This window comes from Zootermopsis nevadensis, unplaced genomic scaffold (genome assembly GCF_977971745.1).
Source record: "Zootermopsis nevadensis isolate Lab colony 2312 unplaced genomic scaffold, Znev_1.0 Znev_ptg000061l, whole genome shotgun sequence".
Taxonomy (NCBI): Eukaryota; Metazoa; Arthropoda; class Insecta; order Blattodea; family Termopsidae; genus Zootermopsis; species Zootermopsis nevadensis.
This window is the reverse complement of record NW_028259192.1, coordinates 21,371,969-21,398,462: the sequence shown is the minus strand read 5'-3', so window position 1 is coordinate 21,398,462 and position 26,494 is coordinate 21,371,969. Positions and strand designations below refer to the sequence as shown.

Here is a 26,494-nt window from a genome sequence, read left to right as displayed (position 1 = left end):
CACAGCATGAAGGGACGTAATACGCGCCTAGATAGGGTAAACTGTGGAGAATGGGATGGGTTGCATGACTGTCACGTTTTTATTGGTCGGTTGCTTGACTGATCGCGGGCGCTGTGTTTGTGTTCTATGGCGCGATTAATGACATTAGTTAGTGTATTACGTTACACGAATTCTATAAAGTTGTGTGTATTGGTGACGCGAAAATGTGTTTCGAAATAATGGCGTATAGATCACGTGACGAATAATATAATTACGTATTTAGTTCATTTATCAAAAGTATCAAAAAGCACGGTTAGTGATAGTTTCCAAATACAAGACTGTGAGTGGTGTTTATGAAACGACTCTTATGACTACAGCGGTTACTTACCTGCGACCGAAATTAATTCTTAAAGATTGTGGACTGTTTAATCCGAATTCTGCTGCACAATAGGTTTGGTTACGTTAGATTACTGTCTTCTGGGTTGTAGATCCGTGTAGTATGGAAGTTTACCGACGTTTCAGAGGTCATACCGCCATCATCAGGTTAGTGATGGAGCGCTACAACCCAGAAGACAGCCAACTTCGTACTCACCACTGTGACAACCTAAAATCCTATTTGGTTTAGGTTAGTTTAACTGAGATTTATTATCAGTGTTTGATATTTTTTACGTGTGGGTATGAAAAATGGACTTTTCCTATTAGGTAAGAAAGAATGTAATTGCAAGTCTCTGAAAACAAGATTTACAGGATATTATTAGGATCTAACAGCTAAGAAAGAAATGACCGATTTTGGATGTTATACACTATAATGAGAAACTTCGTGTTATATAGGCAATTTGGTATTTTTAGTGAGGTGAAATGTTCCAGTCTACGAAGGACTGAGTATGAAGATGGGAGAAAATAGGGATAAATACGGAATTTTATTTGGAAACTATTTGGAAGATCTAGAAAATCATAGTTGTGCATTATTTTTTGGAAAACAAATTATGAGGACGGAAAGTGGATAAAACTGGCTCAGAATTTTATCTGTAGGGGGCAATTACAAAAAAGTGTTGTTGTTGTTCTGTTTGAAGAGTGTTGGTATATCAATTTATGCCTCTTAATGATTTCTTTGGATCTGTTAACCATAATAAGGCAAATGTTCAATAACTGTAAACTCGTTTTTTAAGGTCGGAAAACCTATTGGACTCAACATTTAGTTGCATATAATATCGCTGTAACAGAAGTCTTGACCTCGGCACTATTTGGGGGTGAGTGGTCAGCGTCACGCTCCGTCCACGCTTTACCCCCTGGAAAGGACCTTTGTACTGGGTGGGCCCCAGAGCCGGTCTGGGTGCAGGGGCCAGAAGAGGCATTATTCGCTGTTGTGTGTTCGCTTTAGGAAAGTCTCTGTGAGATAAGTAAAGTCAAGTCAGCTTATATCAAATACATATATTTATTTCACTGAAGGACAGATGTACAAGGTTGAAATAAATGTAAGAAAATGTACATTATAAACACATTGGGGTAATTACAGTTACCCTATTTCATTGCATGGAACTTTCACGGTTGTTAAAACTAACAACAATCAATAGTAATGAGGATAGGAAATGTACGAGTAACTCCCTTTTCTCACATTCTGTATGGATCGGTATTTGGCGTGTACAACGAATATGCTACTAAGGGATAATCGATAAATATATATCGATATGTCGCAATGTACATCACAAACAGTATGTTTCACACGTACATACCTAACCTACCCATGAAGTGTCGATACATAATTCTGATATCTTACAACATTTAATTTTTAAACGAATGCTAACCACGGACACTGAAATTTTCAGTGCTCGTAACTTATGTGGATTATGTAACTTTAATCTCCTAACAAGAAGTGATATTTTATTAACCTTTTTCATTGTACGAATAGTTAAAATACCATTTATTTTATATTAAGCCTCGTTTCCATATATTCTCTTCAATTGACGATACGTGAGCTTGTTTCATCGTGATTGTTCAGCACATTTTTTTTATATCAACAAGAATTAGGGTTATGGAGGTCGTCATTCAACATATATATTTTTTAACTTCAGAAAAATATTTGAGATCTGTTCCAGTTGTTACAATGCATTATGAAATCCGGAACATTTTTCTTCACTAATAAAATTGATCACTTATCTTAAATTTTGTTAATGTAGATGGTCGATTTGTTTATCTGTACATCATTTGTGAAATAGAAGTTTGATTAAATTTCTCTCTTTCAAAAACACTTGTCATTGATCAGTCTTTGGACATTTTGGTCCTATTCTCCATGTCTGAATTACCTGATATTGTGAAAGACTTCTAAAATTATATTATATTTCTGTATATCACGAAGTGTGTAAACAAATAATATTAAATTAATATTAATTGGATTTTTAAATTGAGACACGCATACCTTGATATAAGTATATATTTTAAAATTATGTAATGTTGCTATGGAGATAAAAACATTCCATTTTTTTTTGATCATACAATTTGTCTTAAAATAAAGTAACAACAAAGCTACAATAGTTCGTATTCTAGTAACTGTTAAAATAATATTTCGGATGTAATTACATTCTATTTCCTGCGCGTTCGTATGATTTACTGACAATTCTGTAAACATTCTTAATTAAACGTTGTTAGTAGCGAGAGCTATTGTGAATTAGAAACACGCTTAGCAATCAATATATTCTGGTGTTCGTATTGTAAATGAGTTGACAGTTTTTCTGCACACGTTTATTAACGAGTTATGAAACAAATGGCGTTTATTAATATGTATTATGACCACCTATTTACTCACTCTTTACAGACAATTTTACGAATATTTAAAACCGATATACATATTTTTACATAGCCTATTCTCTATACAACACTATACAACACTATATACACTTCTTAGTTACAGGTAGAACATACGAGGCGCGTCCTCAAAGTAAGTTTCCCTGGGGCCGTTTACAGAAACAAAACACAATTTCATGGAAATATTTATTGCAACAGATACAGCAAGTGTCCAGCTATTTTTCAACATATTCGCCACCGGAATTGAGACATTTGTCATACCGTGGGACCAACTTTTAATACCTGTGTCGTAGAAGTCTGCCGCCTGGGATTGGAACCACTGTGTGACAACCATCTCCGCCTCTCTGTCATTCTCAAAACGCTGACGCTGACCGGACAGGAATTTCTTGAGGTGTAGGAAAAGATGGAAATCACTGGGAGCGAGGTCCGGGCTGTAGGGTGAATGATTAAACACCTCCCAGCTGAACTCCTGCAGGAGACTTGCTGTCCGTCGAGCCGTGTGCGGCCTAGCGTTATCACTGACCGCACTTCACAGTCGGCGGGAGCTGGAATAAGAACCTCCATCTTCAACAGCTGCAACGATGCTACTGTGAGAACGCGGGAGGTGCCGTTAGTGCAAGAGCCATGCTACGTCATTGCTCTATCACGTACGCACAGTCGCTTCGCGCAATATAAGGTTTGCTAGCTGTGGGACGAGTGGGAAACTTACTTTGTGGACGCGCCTCGTAGATGTTTGGTTTATATCACATGTCTTATTTCCAGTCAACATTAAATATTGAAGCCCTATTTAATAACACGTATGGGAGACACGATAAGTACATATAAAACCTGAAGAGAAGTTATCACTTGGGTGATACAGGCATATAAGGGAGGATAATATTAAAAATGTTTTACATAAAGTGTGAGGATGAAGACTGGATTTTTTGAGCCTGGGACAGGATTCATCGCCGGGCTGATGTGAACACAGGAGAGAAGCTTGGAGTTTCATGAAAGGTAAAGAATATCTTGACTAGTTGAGCAACTATTATTGTTTCGAAAATCACCCTGATTCATGCATGTAGTTGGTTATTACATGGAGGTGTAACATATTAAATTACAACGAGATCATGACGTAAGAACACCTTGTATTACTCCATTTGTATGTGCAGTACGTAAGCAGACCACAATTGATTTGGCCTCGTATTCGACAAAAACAATTGCTCTTGTCAGTAACAAACAAAAGACTGCTTTTAGATTAACGAAATTGAGTTAAATGTGAATATTGAATTTTCATACGTCATTATTACGCGAACTAATAACATATGGTCTTGGCTCGATATAATTTCTTTTGTATTTTGAAATAATGTTAAAATGTCTGATTTAGTGTAATACGTTTGCTGTGTAAGTTAATTTTTAGTTTCGCATTGATAATTTTGTTCTGATTTTTAGTAAGGCTGTTATACGGCAACCGTGTTAACACCATAGAAAATATTACACATCGTGGAATGTCATCATTGGACGTTTGATTCAACTTTTCGATAAAGCAAATAATTGCTCTTGAAATAAAAATTATGTCGTTGCGATTGGTGGGAATTACTTATTGAGAATTACGTTTTCTTTTGTTAGTCAGATTTCGGTGTAGGCTGTGTAAACGTTTTCATAAAATGACGTAAGTCAAAGTCCAAATTGAAAACGATTGATCGAATTAATGAATTTACATGTAAATTACTTTATGTTTTATTTACTTGGCACAACATGGACAGATTTTAATTAAGTGGTTTATATTCCAAATGTGTTCTATAACTGAGAGACAAATGCCTCTTGAATAAAATATTATACTTAAGAATTTTTTAACAGGGAAACTTTTCTGACCCACAATAATAAAATTTTCAGGTTCTGCTTGGCAGTTTTAATCTATTATGTGGGTTATTTTTTTTTGGTATAGGTTAGTTTAATCTTTTTCTCCTAGTACGTCGATTATCGAATCCAATGGTACATGAGCCTAAGATGTACATTAGCGAAAGTTTGACCTTCAATAAAAAGTTATATTAAATAAATTACTGTGCTTTAAAATGTTGATATACCGAGCGTTGTTTTAAACTTTTATTACTTTTTATTTTTATAATTTCCATTCTGAACTCGCCCAGTTGAATAGAAGCACCGACTACAAATGCAGTGAAATATTTTAGTAACAATTTCCACAGTATTTCGATGTCTGCCGAATTAACTTTGGTGTTCCCAGTGTACGTTAACTGTTCACTTAATTTGTAACCAAACTTTAAACTTTATAGGTTGATTATTTTACATTCTAAATAAAATAATAAAATATTCTGTGCTTGTGAAGTGTGTACAGAATTTTACAGTGTGTTGTAAAAAAACTAGTAGTTGGCTATTTCTTCAATTGTACTCGAGAGAGATGCAAAGAACAGCTAGGTCTCCCGCACTTCAATTTAGTGATATTGCCAAAAATTGTTGTCGACTGACGGCTTCCCACTTGTGTTGCGTTGTGTTTGGTTTGAGCATCACAATCACTTCGTTCAGGAGTAAAGCAGAATTTTGCCTGCCACCAAGTACTACAGATAAGAAATTATTACACTACAGACTGAATTTTCAGGAGCTAACTAAGCAAAGACTATGAAGGGAACATCTGCTACGTCTCATTATTTTGACGAACAATTGTGACAGATGAAAGAATGTTTTTCGTCCGTCGAGGACATACATTCAATTGTTAATGATAATATTAAAAATTGTTGGAGATTGTTTCTAATAGACCTTGGATATTCTTAAGAATGAAACCTACTCGATTGAAAATCTCCGATTTGACAAGGTCTTCAGTAGACCTTCCTCTGACTTGCTGGCTTGTTTTGTTTTGTAACGTCGTTTTAATCTATGGTGTTACTTCTTAAGACTTGTAATAGGAGGTCACTTGGTTGTCTTTTCGACAGTTCAATTGGCAACGCGTTCGCCCACATTGCGGGATGACCGGGAATTGGTTCCTAGTAGGTGACATTTTTAATCGCAATGTCTCTTATGGTTCTAGATAGGAGGTGGAAAATATAATCTTACAATAAGAAGAAACAGTGCTTTGTCGACACGAAGAATGTTAGCCAGAAAGTCAGAGGAGGAGTCCTGCAACACTGCAAACCTGGAGTTGAATCGGAGAATTTTAATCGACCGGATGCCCCCGGAAAATTTTAAAGAATAACACAGCTTAACCCACTAATTAATTTTTGCCTTTCTAAATGTACTCAGATACAAGGTTCCACAATTTATTTTATAGACAGAGCGTTTCATAAGTTCTATACCACTTGTGAATAAAAATAATATGTGTTTGAAATGTTTCTTTGCGTTAATGTTTTATTACATTAGCGTACACACTGATAACAGTATCTAGTGGACATATTTCTTACGTGTTCTTTTATTTACTGAACGTACGTGTTAATTATTCTAGAAATGTATTACATATCCTGAATAATTTAAATGCGAAACAAAGTGTATACAAAGACGAGGTATGCATCATTTAAGTAATCACGGCGACATATCGTTATGAGAATCATTTCCTACTGGTCCGTACACCGTACGAAAACGTAACTTCTGAGAAATTTCAATGATTTTTTCCCACAATTTTCAAATGATTCTTTCAGTTATTTTTTGGCTATGAAGTTCTTGACCTTAAAGTACGTTATAACAATTAACTAACGCCATTACGAAATTGTGTGCATAATAGTTGACCAGATACGCGAGAAACGCACTTCATTATTCTGGTTACATTCATGTAGCGTTTGTATTTATTTAATGTGATTCAATTCAGTGTAAGCTCGATATCGTGATTATTTCACCAATTACAATAAATATGACAAAATCTGTTAGGCAGTGTGTCCACAGATGCATATAAACCCTTCATTAAGAATTCTTAATCACAGTTTCTTATATAAAATTATATCAAAATGTGTCAGTCGAAACGGACAAGCGCTCATCTTACAATCCTGAGTCTTCCATGGAATTTGGAAAAATTGTATCACTGGCCGACAACTTGATTTGTTTTCTCTTCGAATGTCTCCGAAATTTTCTGTGAAATTAATATTCGATTTCCGTATATAAATATATTATTGTGACTATCCACAGAATTCGAGTAGAATATTATATTTTTCTTTTTCAAAATATCTTTGAACATAAAATACAGCTTACGCAAACTTTCGGTAGAGAACAGCAGCACCATTAAATCCTTAGTTTGCCCAAATAATATTTAAGAATTCAGTCCGTACCGCAAAGAAAACACCACATTTCACCGCTACAAACATCAACTGTTTGACGCTGTTTAAGGATCTAATCGCTGTTCACCGTGATAGTCATACGAAATAAATAAGGATCTAATCGCTGTTCACCGTGATAGTCATACGAAATAAATAAATACAAAATGCAAAGTTTCTGATTGTTAAAGCTTTAAAGGGTTAAATCACATCCTCCGACTCTACGCCATTGAAATCTATTACGTCACTGACGTTCTGCACTATACCTCCACTGCCAGATGAATCTCTTGCCCCTCTTCCATTCGATCTCAAATGATTGTTCATGTGGATCTCCGAAGATGCATTACTATTAGATATATCTCTTCTCGTGGTACTACCGTCTTCTCGAACACTACACCCACCGCGTCCTCTGCATGTATTTATGCAAAATCCATTTCTGTCAGGTGATCTGACAAAGAAGATGTGATAACAGCAGGACTGGAGTGTCTTCTTAAAAGCCGCTCTGAACTCTCGGTTAAAATAAGCGTAGATAAGTGGGTTCAACGCGGAGTTGAAGTACCCGATCCAGAAGACGATGGCTACAACCACAGGGGGGCAGTAACACACTTTGTCTCCGCAGAGGGTCGTGATGATGTACCTGTAACGGAAAGGAGGCGTTGACTCATTTAAATGTGATCTTTAATTCCAAATATGGCTGAAAGATGTAATACAGATCAAGTATGATAGTTATAAAGGATTGGAAATATTATGATTAAGAGATTAAAAGAATTTTGGGACTCATATCTAACCCTCAAGTGTAAGACCACCTATTATCGGCTGTCCACGATCACAAGGAACCATTGACGAGATTGTGTGAAAGCAGTATTTTGTCCTTGTGATTTGGGCGGAAGAGAGAGCTTGTGTAACTGAACCCAAGCACTGGGCTGGTGGAAACTCAAAGCAGGTGGATGGTCCAGACAGTTTGACTGATTGCCCACCCTAAGAAATGTCGTATCGCAGTGTCCTCGTGACTTGACTTCTATTCAAACGACAGAAGGACAATGCGAGTCACGAGACGAGATAACATCTGTTGATTGACAGAACCTGTTCTATTGCCAGAAATTCGAGTTAACTTCGTAGGTCCAGCCGAAAATCTGACTGGAACAGAAAATTCGGAAATATTCCACTAAAAGATTTTGCTTTGCTGTTCAAGCAATTCCCCAATTTTTCCCCTTTTGAACTGGATGTTCGAAAGACCTCACCGTTGGTCCTTATACATTTCAACAAATCCACATCCTCGCACCTTATTTAAGATACATATTAATATTATATTCTGAACTGCGGTTTTCCGGGATAACTCAGTAATGTGATTGATTACGGACCGATTCTAGATGAGAACTACCATCACATTCTTCAGCCTCTGCTAGGTCAATCGTTGATGAAGTTGTAGATTTATTGCTGTTACAGAAAAGTTTAGCTTAATACTTCAATGTTAAATCCTTCAGAACCGTAAAATCATTACAACAGCAAGTACTTCTAACACGTGTTTACAAAGCAGTTTAAACGTGGTGTAGTTAAAATGGCTCTGTGCTTAGGAACCATTTCGCGAAGAGCAACGTTCATTATTTTGATACCAGCACGAGATAAGTAGTTCAACGCTTCGGCTGTTTTAACCTGGTGAAACAGTTCCCGGCACCTACTAGATACAGGACAAATGGACCCCAGAGTCGGTCTGGAAATGGCGACGAAGAGGAAAATGTTTAGGAGTGCCGGGAACCGAACCCCGGTAGTCAAACTCGGAAGAACCGGAAACTTGCCATAAGAAGAACGGAAGCCAGCACGCGAGGAAGGCCGACATGATGATTCCGAGGGTGCGGGCAGCTTTCCTCTCTCGCTTCATCTTACTGCTGCTGGTGATGGGCTCTGACACGGACTCCGGGCCACCGGATCCGGATACAACTCCGGGCATGACGTCGCCGTTGATTGGCTGCTGCAAGGCTGTGATTCCAGCGCTGATTCCGTTGATCTGCAGGTGTTTGTTGAGAAGCGCCGCGGCCACCTTGCTCCTGCAATCACAACATGTTTACGTTGATCAAATCTGTCCAGGTCTGTCGCTGTAGGCCACGGGAAAAAAAGTTGCGTGCAATTTGTTTAAGTTTTGAAAGGAATAAATAATTTCTTTTCGCTTCTCTTCCATCGTGTAGATTTAATGTTACTCTTTACAGCCGGAGAGAGGGAGAGAGAGGGAGAGGGAGAATGTTAGGAAGGATAGTAAAAGTGTAGAAACAGAGAAACCTGAAGATGGTTGTCTGCTGCCCTCTGAAACGTCGATAAACGTCTACCAGACTACACGGTGCTACGACCCACAAGACAACCATTTTCAGACTCATAAAAAGTGAAAACCTAAAATTTTACAAATAAAAATTGGGGTGGGGGTGAGAGACGCTTTATTTTGGGGGGGGGGGAGAGGAAAAAGAATCTTATAGCAGAAGCTTTCTAGGCAATGACCGCTTGTCCTTCGTATAAGGTAAAAAAAGAAACGAATTAAAACTTCAGGGTGATAAATAATGAGAGCTTATTTAAGAGAGACGGTGGAGTTTGTCTTTACTAGTTCATGACTATTGAATCCGAAGGTCTCCTAAATAATATTTAAGAATCCAGTCCGTACCGCGAAGAAAACACCGTACTTCACCATTACAGCGATCAACTGGTTAACGCTGTTTAAGGAAATAATCGTGGTTTATTCTGAGAACCACGCGAAAGTTTTAAATACGAAATGCAGATTTACTGATTGTTAAAACAGGTGGTACATATAATTACCACCGGGATTTAAAAGATTAATGGGCTAATAAATTTGGCTCCATGAATTACGTGACATCGCAAATGCAAATGGCGCTGTTCGTATTGAATTTTACATAGAATCAGACCACTGACTTGGCTGGAAATTTCTAACGTCATTTAATCGATTTCTGATTTCAGTTACCTAATTTTTATCGACTACGTGATGAAAACGGGTCAACAGAATTCAATAGAAAGATTATGGAATGTTTTTGACTTCACAAAAAAATTTCATATTGTTGATTACTGCTTAGATTTGACAAAATCTCCCGAATACAGCCACCTTTGTTTTTTACTGTTTGACAACACTGTATCTACTGCACAGGTTGTACATTATTGAATGTTATGTAAACTTAAATATGAATAATATATTAATTAATTTTGGACTTAATAGATTTGAATGTTTTAAAGTTACCTTGTTCATATTCGTGTGGAGAAACTGAGTAAAATCTGAGCTGTGACTGTCTGTTTAATGTCCCTCATATGAACGTGTCCACTGAATAAAAACATGTAATTTTTAATAGGGCGTATATTGGATTAAAGCTTAAAGTCAGAAATTCCCTGGTTCTTTAAATAAAAATCTCAATACAATGATTTTAAAAACAGACAATGAAGACTTTATACTCGGTTCAATAAACTAATTTTGTATTGCTTAAGAAAGTTTTTAATATTTTACAATTTTCTCCCACGCCTTCTTTGTTTCCCACTACAGTTTCTATTTACTCTCCTTGCGTTCTACATGTTCTGTCCGTCGAATAATTTTTAATTACCTCCTAATTATGCAGTTTTCTCTGTGTTTATGTTATATCGTCTTTTTAGCTTCGTATATTATGAACGATTTCTACTTAAATATTAAACCTGCGCTCTCTTTTCTGTTTCTACTGACAGAGTTTGGTTATCATTTGCTACTTCTCTCCCGTTTAAATCGCGCAGAGTAAACTCTCTTTTATCTTCCGTGGTTCATCGTAACAAAGCAGGGAAATAACATAATTTTAGATTCCATGCGGCCTGTCCGCTCGTCTCTGTTACTCTTTCGGGATTGCTGCGTTTGGAATTGAAATGCGATAGGAAAAAAAAAGAACTCTTTGAATTAAAACAAAAATGTGTGTTTACAAACCGAAAATTAAATGGAAACTGAATTCCTGCGTACTCGCAAAGCATGATGTTTGATGTTGGCTTGTGCGTTCCACGAAAAACAAAATTAATCCCAGTTTGAATGTCAGTTGTTGGATATAAAATCTTACAAAAACTTTTCCTTTATTTACTCGACCTACACGTGGCGAATTCATTAAGTTATTTTTACATATCTCTTGTTATTTCTGACGAAATATTTAAAATATACATATATACACTTAATATAATAGCCATTGTCTGTCAACGTCTAACTATTCGAGTAACGTGGAGAAAATTTATATTGAGTTCTGACAATGGCGACTCTGGTAGCAAGAAATGCGAACTAGGCTATGATTCCACCTATTTAGGGATCCGGCAGATTCTGCTTTTGGGGGGGAGTCTGTAGTTGGTTTTGTTTTTGTGCATTTGACAAGTCGCCTTGATGTCGGAGGCTAAACTGATCTCTGAAACGTCGGCCTAATAAACTTGTATCAGACTACACTGCATAACAGATTCACTGAATAAGGTAACCATCTTTAATATGTGGTGATTCAGTATGTACCTAAAATCATTACAGCCTGTGTGAATATGAATGTGATACCGTACGTTGGGCTTGTAATTTTAAATGGGTGTCCATCTTATAAGTTGCATAGACAGTTATAAATATAGCATCAGTGGGATGTTAGAGTACACGAACCAATAAGACCACCATATATATTAAAATCGCGCTGAAAACCTCAAATTCTACAAGTGGAAATTATGTAATATAATGTACTGTTCTCCCATCAAATTTCATCAATTTTTGGCTTTTCTCTGTCCGAAAAGGGATATCTGAGAACAATAACCTACTTGTATTATTTATTTAAAAATATTATGGAACATTTTCGTTTTAGGGCCAATGATATTAAAGGAATATAAAGGTGTAAGCAGAGTGTGATAAGACAACAACACAAGAGAGGTAAAATGAATATAAATAAGAGAGAGAAGTGTCGAAATGCTAACTCACATTAAACGGGATTTCAGCGATCTTAACGAAGAGGCTTGAAGTTGCTTACTCGGTGAAGTTGAAATGAATTCACGCAAACTCCCAAATGTTTCGTAATCAGCAGCAGAAATGTTGAATATTTAAACGCAATGAACGTTGTCTCTTTGGGAACTGAATCAAGTCCTAGACTTGACAGAAGTTTCACAGTGTTTCGCTGCGCGGGAAATAATTTGTGACTCTCCTATGTGTGAACTCTTTGTGATTCCGGGAAGATGCTGATAGACGCGCGGCAGTTTGCTCGTATAATCTTCATTTGTCTTAAACTACAATTGATTCCGCCTCACTTAAATCAGAAATTCGATTTTCTTCAAATTCTTTTGATAAAATGGTCACTGCGATTTGGCGGTAAAATCTTAATTTTTTAAGTAATTCCATTCTCATCACTAAAATACACCTTAACGACGGTAAAAATACTAAAACAACTATTGTGGTGTGACCCGTAAAAGTTTACGGGAATGAAAATTTTTGTGCTGAATAGTAATATAGTTTATAGTAGAATTATCTTTGCAAACTCATTATTGAAATTCCTTTACAATGTTAATTAAGTGTAAAATCATCTTCAGGGCTACTGAAGCCAGATTTATACCAAACACAACAAGGAAAATGCGACCGCCTGACCTCAGAAGACTTCGCCATCGCATCCTCATTTTATATATCTTGCTTTCACAGTCACACAGATATTAATTCTAATTTTTCCCGCATCGCACGAACGGCGCTCTCGTACAGCCAGATATTGACGGACATTGGCTATTATATTAGGCAGATTTTTCAGAGTGCAATTTCACGATCAGAGCCACATTTCTCGCTTATGTTTGTTCTAAGTTTCTTAGCTTTTCTCTCTCTGACTTTATTTCCCGTTACGTAATTCTTATTTTTATATTCTTTGTAAATCGGGATAATTATTAACGACAGTCTATCGTCTGTTAAGATTATGCAATTTTAAATGAGCTACAAGAATCCTGCATTGTGAAGTTAAAAGAACGTACGGGATTATGACTCACTTGAAGGAACTGTGCAGACGAAGAATAATTACGGGAAACGTTCTGGTGCACCATTTTTATCTCATATTAATGTAATGAATATTTCAACTTCTCTGTATATTTTTCAGTCCCGACCAAAAAGAACATTTCATTAAACTAAGAGCGGTTAAAATGTCGGAACATTCACACGTAATTCAAATGAAACTTCGAAGTTCTCCAGCTGCCATGGATTTGCTCCTTTAGTGCTTCAGAATACAAAGACTGAAAAGCTACTTGAATAACTGACTTTTTTTATCTTTAAAGAATGATATGTTACCGCAGACACTTTCTTGACTTAGTTGTGTTATAATAATAGTTTTTAGGAATATTTTAATTTATGCTTCCTTCCAATAGATTTCGTCTTTCAAACTAGGCGAATGGTTTACAACGTATTTTTCATAAGTCAACAAACTACTTAAAAATCATCATATTCCTGCCATTACTTGTACTTTAATTATTTAGTAATACAGTTCTCGTATTATAGGTATGATTATGTTAAACCAATTATTTATCTCAGATGTAGAGTTGATGTAACGTCAGACATATGTTTGTTCAAATGTAAAGTTATTCTTGAAAGCTGTGGATTGTTTAAATATTTTCAGATTTCGGACTTTCCCAATTTTTGCCTTTAGATGGCTGTCGATTTTGATGAAGTTATATGCGTAAAAACTCTAAACTTTTTTATATTTTTGTTTTGATCCGATACTCATAAATTATACGAGCACTTACTTTCTTCGCTGTGTTGAACTCCAAAGTTCACTGCGCTGTTACGTTTGAGGAAGCACTCAATTTTCAAGTTGGCTTCTTATTCAATTGTGTAGTCTTCCATTCTTAGCACGTTTGTGTGTAGCCAGGGAAATGTAATACGGTTATAGAACTCGAAATAACCCCCCCCCCCTCCATTTGAACAATACAGCTACGGCGTTAGGAATATGGTAAAACATAACTGTGTGTGAATCCGAAATATATTTTTAAGTGCCTAGATATTGGATATTTATGTCTATTTATACTTCCATTTACGTTCCATGACGCTGGAAATAATTTTTCATTTCAAGCTCACTATGTCGTACTTGCGTCAGAAATCAATAACTCTTCATTTTGTATTTGTGAGTTTCGTGTGATTCTGTCTGTAAACGGCGTTAACCAGTTGATCTTTTTAATGGTGAAGCTTAGTGTTTTCCTTTCGGTACGTGCTGGATGTTTAAATATTATTCAGACGAGCTTCGGCTTGAAAGGGATTGTAGCGCAAATTATATATAACTTAATTCGACCGACTTATAATATTTAATTTCGTTATTCAGTTTGTTTTATGCTATTATTAAGAGGGAAAACACTTTGTCCATGCCACAACGTCCAGACTGGCTCTGGGATTCACCCAGTCTCTTATGCAATGCGTACCAGGTTCTTTACTCCGTAGTAAAGCGACCAAGGCAAGATTAAGAAGACTCACTCGGGAATATTTTACGTTAATTCCTGATATTAGCTTCATAAAAAAATGTTTTAGAACTTGTTGCTTGTTACGAGCATTTTCTACATTAATTTTTATCTAAAGTCGACCCACATGAAGGATTTAAGCTGTTTTTATGATTCAGGTCCTACCAAATTTGGTTTCTGTGCACAGCTGTACGCCTGATATTGTGTTTGCTACTTATGGACAGCTGTTTTGATAGTTTCAGAGGTCTGTATTCACAATAAAGGGTAACAACATGGCGAGAATGTAGGTAATGATCCAGAAAATAGGATATACCTTTCCGCACAAGGACGGATCGTAATGCATTCATATAGATGGATTCACATAACCACATTTTGTGGGTGTGATAATGGATTGTTGGCCTCTAAATTAATCCACTAGACGTCGCCACAAATGCTTTGCTATTCAGAAAGTAATATATTAAGTGCAGCGAGGATTAATGATCATCCATGATGAGACGCGGGACTGGTCTGGTCTGTTACCACACGTTCAGTCTAACCGCAGTCTTTGGAGTCATGGCTAAAGAGGTCTCTAAAGTTTTTGCAGAATCCGATCGGTCTGTAACGCCTGTAACTAAATGCATAGGTTCCTTAACGACTCTTTATCAACTACATGGGGCAAGTTGCAATAACCTGTGTGTGTAAGACTTGAGGTTCTCACAGCGGTGAGTATGAAGGTTTCCGTCTTCTGGGTTGTTGCGCTGTGTAGTCTGGTCGATGTTTACTAACGTTTCAGAGGTCATACTGCCTCCGTCATCAGGGTATGAAGATTTCTGTCTTCCGGGTTGTTGCGCTGTGTAGTCTGGTCGATGTTAACCAACGTTTCAGAGGTCATACTGCCTCCGTCATCAGGGCGATCGCCCTGATGACGGAGGCAGTATGACCTCTGAAACGTTGGTTAACATCGACCAGACTACACAGCGCAACAACCCAGAAGACGGAAACCTTCAACCTGTGTGTGGTTGGACGACTATACACAATTTAAAGAATGTTTTGGTGTTTTAAATTAAGTAATACTAACTCTTTTAGTTCGAGGGTTATGTAACGATGATATACCAGTTGTAGAATTGATGAATGAGGTTATATGTAGTGAAATTGATTTGTTTTTGGTTATTTAAAGAGGCTTTTTCTACTTAGTAGTGTTAAATAATAGAATGGTTAGTGAATAGGAAAATGTCTGAAATGCTGCATTATAGAAAGATGTCATAGAATTTTCCACTAGAGGTAATTCTAGTGTTAACTAGTTAACTAAGTGACTGACTGATTCCATGAAATAGAGAACTTCTTCAGAAGCTAGTTAAGAATTTTGCCGTATTTTATCAAGCGTCTGAAACGTCGATAAACTTATATAAAATTACAGGACGCAACGTCTGAGAAGACTTTTTAATACTCATCTACGTGAGAACCTGAAACCTCATCTAGGTATGCGGAAGTTTACGTAAAGGTAAATCATACATCTACCTGAAAATTATGCATGAAATACCCAAAACTTTTAATTCATGTCTGTTAAACTGACCGTGGTCCTTAATCCTCTCTCTCTTATCTCACGACGTGACGTATAACCGCGTCATAATATCTGGAATTAATCCCTAAGTTAGGTAATATTAATCGTAGCACTTATCTCACTCTTCACGCTAGATAAGTCACTTTACTTTGTCACTGTGATGCACGAAACAAATCCGCTTTATTTAAGCTGCGGTTCATATCTGTTTTAAACTGTTTCTCTCTGACTTTTGTACACCATGGCCTTCTAAAGCTCAGTCTTTTCACAGTTTTTTACGCTTTGAAAGCCCCGAATAATAACATTTCTTATCAAGGCGGGCGCGCCATAAATCACAAAGAACATGTCATCGCTCGGGTGTTTTGTCTCTTGGAGGTCGAAACACGCGACTCGAATCCAGAAGACCACATGCGGTGAGCCCCCCCCCCCCCCCGGTTTGGTGGATAAGGTTATTTCCGTAGATACATAAAACTTCGCAAAGTGTTTAGAAGCCAAAATTTCAAAACTTTACCCTTCACCAAACATTATTAGGGCGATCACAGCAGGAAGATAAGATTAATGCGGTATTTAGCACGGGTGGTGGAGATCAGAAATCCGTACAAAATTTTTATAGGCAAACTCAAAAGGAATTAACCATTTGGAACAATAAAGATTATACGAAATTATAATATCAAAATATTAACAATAAACAGGTACAATATTTATTTAAACAAGACATTAGAGAAATAACATTTGAAGATGTGGATTGGATTAATCTGGCACAGGATAGAGTCCATTTTCGAGGCTGTGAAGACAGTAACGAAGTTTCGGGTTGAATAAAATTCCGACTGTAGCAATTAGATTCTTAAAAAAAGATTTTTTCTGTGGTACGTGGAGTATAAGATAATCCATCTATATAATAGACGAATTTTGGTTGGTTGATGATTATTTCGTAGTATTGACACACACACACACACACAGAGGTAATCGTAATTATTATTAGGTACGCTCAATAATTCACGTTCCAATGGAAACATTAATATTTAAACTACATGAAGTCGTATTACATTCCTAAATTTATTTTTATGCTCTGATTTATGAGACTGTTAAATAAATAAATAAATAAAGTGTTTTGAGCGCTGTTTAGGTTTCCCATTATTATTAACGGTCAACTCCAATGCCGCTGAAATCAATAATTATGGGGCGAACACAAATCCACTTTATATTAATGGACTTGATGTCAGAAGGAAATATTTATGCGTACAGAAAATGGTCGATTAGGCAGAGAAATGCTTCGATTTTACCTTCCATAGTGAGTAGCCCCACTTTGTGACTAGGTTACTGGTTTGTCTTGTGCATGTCAGAGACCAGACTCCTCCATGAAGCTTCATAACAATAGATGAAAAGTTTTCATGTGAGTGTTTTATTTGAACATTGATGCCTCCATCAACAGAATATGCAAATCCCATCTCTCCTTTAACCCACGATACGTTTCGGTCGATATATGTTGATGTAAACGCGTCTCTTCTATTTAAGCGCATAAATTATGTAAAAACAAGAACATGAATGGGGTAATGTGATATTTCGTAGCCTTGGTAAATTCGGACGAAAATATATATTTTTTTTGTAATTTATGAAATCACATCCTCTTTAAAATAATGAAGAGGGAGACGAATGAAGAGGTTGGATGGGGGGGAGGTTTATGAAAACATTTTTAAATAAAAATTACGTTTAATCGGTGGAAAAAATGGCTTGCGCGATCCTTCAATGGTCCATCTCTGTCTCTCTCCTCTGTTGTTAGTTTCTGCTCGCTGTGTTAGCCTCAATATTACCATTCAAGCTCAAACTTTATTACTGTTCGAAGCTGTACGTATATGTTGATATACGGTCTTCGGTTTAATACTCGTGTGTGGAGAAATTAGTAATTGAATGTGCCGTCGCCCTAATATTTTTTACTCGATTTTAAGAACGTATGTCTTAAATCGAACCGATCAAGAATTTCGGAACGCGTTGTATTACCATGAATTATTTTCTGCTTAACGTCGCTAAATTTTTTTTTTTTTAGCCTTTATCTAATCACTTTCTTCGACTCAACAGTTGCAGAATTTTTTGTACTACCACAGAATATGGTTAAACGAAAATGAATGTGGATCAAACAAATGGGCTTCGTTGAAGTCCACCTAACGAGCAGACTCCGTCCTGTACTAACAAAAGACTGTTATGGGATCTTTGCCAATACCGCAGGGCGACTATAAATTTATTATTTACTGCGCTGACATCTACTGCCACGTCGGATCGACGTGCGTGCTCTGGAAGTTCGGGCTTCGTGACCTAATTTCATCGAGTCGTAAGCTGAAGACGAGGAATTTTTGTTGAGAGACTGTCCGGTTTAGTACCTGTCACAGCTGACCGACAGAATGAGCGTGAAAGTTAATTATCACTTAGACTACCAAAGAATTTCTTATCTTTATGGAAACAGTAAATTTATTGTTGTGTTTACGTCCTGTCCTGAGCTAAGTAAATTATTACCTATATTTATATAAGATCATTTTTAGTATTATCCTCACATCTGAGCTTGTGTATTAAAAGCGATTTCTTTATTCGAGGTTTTCCGAATAGCTTTATGATCATTGCGTTGCAGTTACAATTATAAATTCATAAACACTCGCGTAACTAATCAAACAACCAAGCGATCAACCGACCGATCAAATACCGAAATATTTTCTCCACACCACACGTTTTCCGCAAAAATATTTCGGTGTGCTTGTTAGCATTCTTGCTTTGTGATTGTGTTTCATTCTGACAAATTTTTGGGAACGTACATTAAAACTTTTCCAGGACATTTCTTTTTAAAATATTTCTCTCTCAATCATTTGATGAAATATTTTAATTCCAGACTGTAATAGCCAAATAACATTTTTTTTCTACCCTTAGTGACCACCCTGATTATGGAGGCAGTAAGGAGTCTGAAGCATCGGAAGACTTCTACCAGACGTCACGGTTTTTAGAACCAGAAAGCAGCCAACTTGATTTTCTACACTTACTGTGAGTTTTAAAACATTCAGATTATTTATTTTCCCTCAGAGTAAAACAAAAAGTGTTCATGTATTGAAACATCACACAGCCGTGCATAACATCCATAGTTGCTTATTGCTTCGTGTCTCAGTCTGTAACATTAATTACTAAAGAATATAATACGTCTGTGTAAGCAACATGCAGACGCCAGTGGATTTATATTCCGGTCCATATCATCTTTGTCCATGTACAAAAAATACTCTTGATAATTAGTTCTTTGCTTTACACTTTCTATCACCACAAATTGTGGAGAACAAGGCCAGCACAAAATGTCATAGTTAGGGATGGACAGATAATTAAGGGCGGGGCTACAAAATGCAAATGATGACGTCACGAAATACTCTTTAACTACTCCACCACCACCAACACCATCGTCCCTTATTCTCCGTGCATGTCAGCTGTTTCTCCGATGAATGACGTGTATTGTTCTGTCATCTCTGCACCGTGCAAAATGTCTGCTGTAGAAATTACTTCATGTGATCCATGTATCGAGATTGATCGATTAATCAATCGACACAATTAGTCTGTTGCAAGGGTTAGGGGATGTCGAGACAAGAGGGCGTTGCCAATTATGTCATTATGAGGCTTATTTTTGTTCCTTGGATGGACTACACGAAGTGGTAACGTTTTTGGGAGCTCGGTTAAATAGCTAACCATGTTAGGCCAGGTGCTGCCCTGTATTACTCAATGTGTGAAGTAGTTTAGGCTGAGTTGAATATTAACGAAGAAAATGTTGGTTTGATGACGTTTTGCCTGAGGACGCGTCGTGGAGAGGCTCCACGCATTCATAGCCTCGATACTACATGGAGGTGAATGGCAAGCTTCACTTTTTGGAAGCGCAAAATCGCGAAACAGCGAATGGCGTAGAAAATTGGACACTTGAAATATCCAGATTGTAAGAATAGATTTTAAGTTACAGCTCGACTCGAGTCTCTGTAGAAACGTCTGCATAATGCTTCTGTTAAGTAAGGATAAGAAATTGTTCTATGGAAGAAAGATCTCTTCTCACTTCGCAGTTCCTGTGAACTTGATTTATCGCTGCGAAAGGAAATGTTATTTGCAGCTCTGAATTGACGATATAAATGCTATGATATCAGCATCAAGAGACAAGAGAGGACGAAGATAGGGAATAAAGAAAGAATTCGTGAAATAAGAATGAAGTAAAAGACGAAGGGAAGGGGTCAGAAAGAGACAAATTTTTAATGGAGTGATGATAAACCAAGGACGAAAAGGAACGGAAAAATAAGATTACGAAAATGAGGCAGAAAAGTGGGCGAAGAAAAAGAGATGAAAATGTGACGGTGAAACACAGGAGAACGGAAGACATTCGACAGACATCACGTTTTATTTTGTCCTTTTTCGACCTTGTTCTAAGACTTTAAGATCGATTACTTTACGACCGCAAAGCATTCTCTTTGTTACATTCATCAGAATGTATGAACGGAAGAAATATTAAGAAAAGGGAAAAATAATTTATGTAATTTATTTTGTTGAAGAGTGACTTCAACATAGATCAGAAATGTGAAGGGCCTCCCCTCACCCAGAACCATTCAGGTGATGTCATACTCGAGTTTGAGCTGAATCAACTAATGTTATCTCAACAGCGATGTTACTAGTTAATGATTTTCAATGTTGTAAACGCCTGCAAGGTTGTGATGAGACTATATGCAACACTACGGAGTAGGAGAAGTTGCCTGGAGGTCACGGCGTTTCAAGTATTTCTTCTTTAAATCGCTTTCCGATCGTCTGTTGATTCATCCAACCACACGATCGCCCTTAAAATTAATTGAAACGGTCTGCAGAAATAATGGCTTTTTTAAGTTTTTCTTTGCTGATTCTTGATTTTTTTCAGAAGGGTTTCGGATGACCAAACTTTGCATAGCAGCCGGAGAATTGCGAAAATTTAAGCCTTAATCATCTGAAAAACGACCATGCGGTATATTTCCCCCATCCCCAGAACTACGAAGCTCCGCGTTGCAGAACACTGCTATACCGACATTTAGAAAGTTATGATTTTAGTGTGGAGATCGAGCCGATTTTCGCGGTGGAGCCAAACATTGCCGGGTTCGAGTCTCGGTCCAGACACCGAGTATCTATTATTTGTCTCAATCGGTTAACACGATTGATGATGTAGCAACTTAAAATAACCCACTACACCTGTTAATCTGATTCCTTCACTTACAGTCACCCATACATCACACAATGTAACCGACGCAGTTGACAAAGCGTTGTTAAATTATGGTGGTGTGCTGTCCGAAATTAGCCTGAGAAAAAAATGACAAAACCTGATTCTGTTCAGCTTACAAAACGATGGTTTTTCAACTGTACTGGTTATATGACGTGGGAAAAGATGATGATAATGAATAATGAACCCGGAAGTTTTGTAAGGAAGTTGCCGTGGCTTGGCATAATATTCTAGAATCTGTATAACGTTACCGGGAAACTTCCATCACCTTAATTTGATCACCCAAATAATTTTTGATCAAAATAAATAATTTACAATTCACGCCTCGGTTTTTTTTAAATATTCACGATAGCTTAAAGCTGTTACTTAGGTAATTGTTAATCGGTACTGAGTAAAACACAGAGCAACTGAGTTAAGATATCCGCTTCTACTGTCTGAATTCAAACTGGAGATGGCTCGAATAGATAACAGATGCCTGAGGACGTGCAATTTTCTATCCATGTCGCATAGCCTCGTGGGAGTTCGTATATTCACTAGAACTACAAAAAAAAAAGGGCTGTCGACAATTGTCTCCAAGGAAACCGCCACGTCTTTACTGCATGTCTCGCAAATTGAAAGGGAGTCGATGTCTAGCCATGAAAATGATGACTACAAATTGAAGACTTAAACACGGTCTCTTACTCGCTCTATACGTACTTCTTTACGAAATGCATTGAAGATATATGATTGAGGCACATTTTCTGTTTCCTTGAAAATTCTAACCTCATTTTGTGCATCATATCATCTTTATTACATGTGTAAATAAGGCGTCATTACCTCTTAAAGTTTTTCATCTTTGCATTCTGTCCACAGAGCATTTTTTATAAACCTGGAGTATGATGAGTGCAAGCACAATTAGTCTCAGCACTAGGTGGACATAAATTATCAGTCTCACGTTTCTTAACGCTATGAAAGAGTTTAATAACCAGTATACAAGATGTTGGGGTTACCCCAAAACTGGTTTTAGCGGAAGTGACGAAAGGAAAATGCCTGAATTTGCTGGAAATCGAATCCTGGTTGTCCGGACAATAATCAGTGTGAAAGGGTTAAGACTTAAAGGTGGCGGTACATCACTTATGTCACTCTTACACTTTCGTGTAATACCACAAAATTCCTGAACACATTACAAAAACAGTTTTTATTATGAATATCGCTGTGTCATGGTTTGTAGCACCGTGTAATACATTGAAATAGACGTGTAGACCAGATATTATAATCGAATTTCACATGGATTTCTTCAGTCACTCCTGACAAATTCTGAAATAATATGAAGAATGGGTCATGGGCTTAATTTCAGCTCAATATTAATAATTATGATCATCAGGGCGAGTCAAGTCATCGTACTGATGATTGAGGCAGCAAGCGCCTCTGAAACGTTGCTCAAATTCTACCAGACGACACGGAGCTATAACCCAGATGGCAGCCATCTTCGTACTCGTAATCAATAGTCGTGATCTAACGATTGCAAAATACGTTTTTGGAAACGCGTGGTCTAAAAGCCTCAGAAATTCTCGACTGAGAAATACCGTTTTGTCAACACCCCCCCTTTACATCTGAATTGAAATTCTGACCTTGAAGACAGGGATTGTGATTGTGACTCGATGGGTTTTCCTCAGTATACTCGCGGGAGGCGTGGGATTGTGTAATACAAAAATCATGATTTCTCTTCGCAAGATAAAAAAATGGCTAGGAATTACACAGTCAGGAACTTAACGCGATTAAACAAAGAGGAGATATTCAGCTGTGTCTCCTCGTCACTAGGCAAGAGATGCATTAGTTTTAATTGTAATGACAGCATTTCTAATCACCATTTACGAACTGAAGAGAGACAGAGAGAGAGACAGACAGCAGAATGATTATGATATGCGTACACTTGTGACCAGTTATAATTTATATCCATTTCCTTTGGGTAATGACGACCAATTTTGTGCCAACATTTTCAGGTGTGAGGGGATGGGGGGGGGGGGTGGGGGGTGGGAGGGTGTCCACAAATATCAGGTTCTAAAATGTTCTCTCATTCTGCGTGTTTATACGTAGATTCGTGACTGGAACTGTTTTTGAATAATCCCTTGAATTGACCTTTTCGTGTGAAATTTGTTTCATCTGTGAACTTGAATGAAATGCCAGTTACCTATCCGGGAGAGAAAAAAAAACTCCAGTTCGGTTGATTAATGAACGAGACCAGACAATCGAGAGTGGAGGTCCACGCACAGTTATCGCCGATATTATTTGTCCCTTTGAAGCACGAAGCTCTGTTGAATAATATTTAAAACATTTAATTTCTACCTCCAGGAAAATACCGCTCCATCATTGAAATTTTAATAGGTGTAAATTTGTTGATTATGAAGTTTAGTGAAACAGTTGCTGTCTACTGAGAGTTGTTTGTTTAACGACGCTGTTAGAATCTTGGGATATACGCCGTTGGATGCTAGGATGATTAATGATTTCGATAGCGTACGGAACGAAGCGGTACTGAGTAAAACCACGAAATACCTCAGTCAAGTTGGGTAATCTACGCTCCTAAATTTGAATCCCAGAAGTCCGGAATACTAAATTCTTTGTTTTTTTTATAAAGATTTGTTTGATTACGCGCGGAATGTAATTAATGTGTAGATAAACGTCAGGTGTGTGTGGATGGATCGATGGACTCATGACTGCACTTGGAGAAAGTTGAATCGCTGGCGTCTATATACGTCAAATGAAAGCTGTGTGGCAGGCTGGTTGCAGGCTTTTCGCCTGAAGGCTGTGTGCAGTGTTACATTATACATGATAGTGCCCCATTAATAAACGCAACGCTCTCTACCATGTGCTAATTTGTCATAAAATTATAATGTACCCGAGTAGTATAAGCTGCTACTAGAAGCAAGTATCTCTCAAGAAACCCACAAAAATTGTGACTTTTAATCTTAAAAGATTCACGAACTTGTACGTAAATGTGGTAGCTAATTACATGAAATTGTTGGTACTATTTAGTGATTGTGTGTTACAGGAACAGCATGAAAATTCTAGGGATAATTCAGACTGTTAATTCTTATCGGGGCATGGGTTGTGCTAACATCCTCTGTTCCTTACAGTAAGTATTTTGAAAATGTCATAAATAATAACGACTTCTAATAAAGTGATGAGTCGAAAAGCGTTTTCAAATATTGACTCTCTATCCATGAAAGTTAGTTATTTGTACTTGTCTTTTAATAATGTTTATGAGACTAAATTGAGGATGAGTTTGAAGAAACGTGTAGCAGGATTAGAGAAAATGAGAAGATCTTCAGGAATCTCAACTGAAGATTCAATTTGCGAGATCTAAGCGTAAATTAGAGGGTGATAATATAAGTACAATTAAGATGATTATAGCTGAAGTGATACTAGTCAGCAAATGTATAGAATATTCTAGGTTTACGTTAATTTTTTCACAGCAATCAATAAAAGTAATTTGTACTGCGAGTAATAAAGTTTGATGGCGATCACACCGAATTAACCTACATTTTTCATTTGGTAACAACGAAAAAAATTATTTTCATGCAACATTAAAACGGGTCCGACTTATGCCACTTTAGCTCCTAGGAATTTAACTGACATATAAAAAGTAGGTTTTAGAGGGGGGTGAGTTGGGATGAAGTGGCTTTAGAGTAGTGTTAATAGATTTATTTTGTAAAAACGGCAAATTGGCGTTTGGGCTTATTAAAAGCATACAAATGTGCAAAGCCATGCACTATGAAAGAATTGTTTTAGTGTAGCGACAGATGACTGAAGCGAATGAAATACAAGACTGCATAAGGGTCTTTCGCAAGCTTATTCTGTAGTAATTCCACCACACAAATGTCTGTGGGTCAGAAGTGAGTCTTCTGGGATTTCGCTGTTTCCAAATGTTTTTGTGCATATCCAGTGTAGGGTTTATCCCGGGCAACCGCCAGGAGTCAGCTGTACCTTCTCATGTTACTTGCTACCAAGAATGCAATTAGGGATGGGGTTAAGGGCTTAAGCCCTCTCCACAGTGTCCTCCTTAATGAAGAGAGAGAAAGAGATGCTAGATGTGGCCTGAATATACACACTCACAAATTTATGAATTTTAAGATAATTTAACGAATGAAGAATATTTGGAATGTTTATCAGTATTTAATGTTTCGATTTAAAATAGAAAATTGATATGTGTTCTAAAAAATACCAGTGCCAAAATTTTATGTAAGTTTTTCTTGAGAAGTCAATATCGTTTTTTCAAGCCACACAACAACAAAACTGTCTTAAAATAATTTCGATATTACACCATTTCTGCTCTGTGATCAAATTGTCAACATTGAAATTTTTAACCGCAGACAAGTACCTAAAAATCAGTACCAGTCATGTACACAAACTCGCAAAGAATGCATTTGGGGACCGTATGTCCTCCATAGGAATACAAATTCTTACTTTTTTTTTCATAATGTGTAAAGACACACACGACATCAGAACGTGTAGGACTTAAATTTAATTAAAATAATTTACAATCAATATTTATCAATATTTCCGTTTTTACGTACGTAAATCAGAGTTACGAGGTTTCCTTCATTACAAAGGAAACTACCCCGATGTTCGTTACGAGTAACAATAATACTGTAATTAGTTTACCGTTCGTACAACAGGGGACTCTGTGAGTGACGCGCATCAGGAAGTTCACCATGACGATGTTGGTAGCGTCGAAACAAGTAGCTTCTTTTCCCTAATCTAATTCTCTCTTGTCTCTCGTTAGGATGACACCCTTACTTTTTTTTATTTGATTGTTTTGCAGAGCGGAAATGTAAATATCAACTTCCGCTGTCTGCTTCTTCGCGAAGAGAGTCGAAGGTAACGCTACACTCAATCAGCTAAATTGTTACAAATTCTGCTCTTCGTAAACAATTCAGCGCAGAGATACAAATTACCTGAGGAAAATACGTTTAAGTTCTTAAGTTTTAGAGATGCCGTGTAAACATTTCGCGATACTGTATCACAGTAAACAACTTGGAAATGATGTCCTAGGATTTTAGGGAGGAAACACACATCCGATATCGACGAAGTCACAGAGATTGGAAACAATCTTAATCGTAAATCGTAATCGGGACACTGAAGATCCATTTGCTATTAGCAAAGCCTTCGACTAAATTACCGCACATTATTTGTGATTTACAAGCTGCTTCCGATCGAATATTACATAGAAGTAAAATACTCCCATTGCCAAATAATTTTGTGTCAATAAAAACAGATTTTTGTCAATGCTATATAGCATCG

General features: G+C 37.1%; 1 protein-coding gene and 1 long non-coding RNA gene across 4 annotated transcripts in view; one reads left to right on the top strand and one right to left on the bottom strand.

The window, feature by feature from the left end:
* LOC110830210 (uncharacterized) overlaps positions 1-26,494 on the top strand; it is a 266,347-nt gene that overhangs the window by 25,744 nt on the left and 214,109 nt on the right. For all 3 annotated transcript variants that reach the window (XR_015532515.1, XR_015532519.1, XR_015532516.1), the window contains exon 2: positions 18,889-18,999. This is a non-coding gene — a long non-coding RNA (uncharacterized LOC110830210). The remainder of the gene's footprint in view (positions 1-18,888; positions 19,000-26,494) is intronic.
* Positions 1,396-26,494, bottom strand: part of LOC110830206 (octopamine receptor beta-2R) — a 61,693-nt gene continuing 36,594 nt past the window's right edge. Inside the window, exons 2-3 of the mRNA XM_022064831.2 lie at positions 8,807-9,055; positions 1,396-7,647 (exon numbers count right to left, since the gene is read on the bottom strand). Coding sequence (XP_021920523.1) covers positions 7,212-7,647; positions 8,807-9,055 — 685 coding nt within the window. The 3' untranslated portion in view covers positions 1,396-7,211. The remainder of the gene's footprint in view (positions 7,648-8,806; positions 9,056-26,494) is intronic.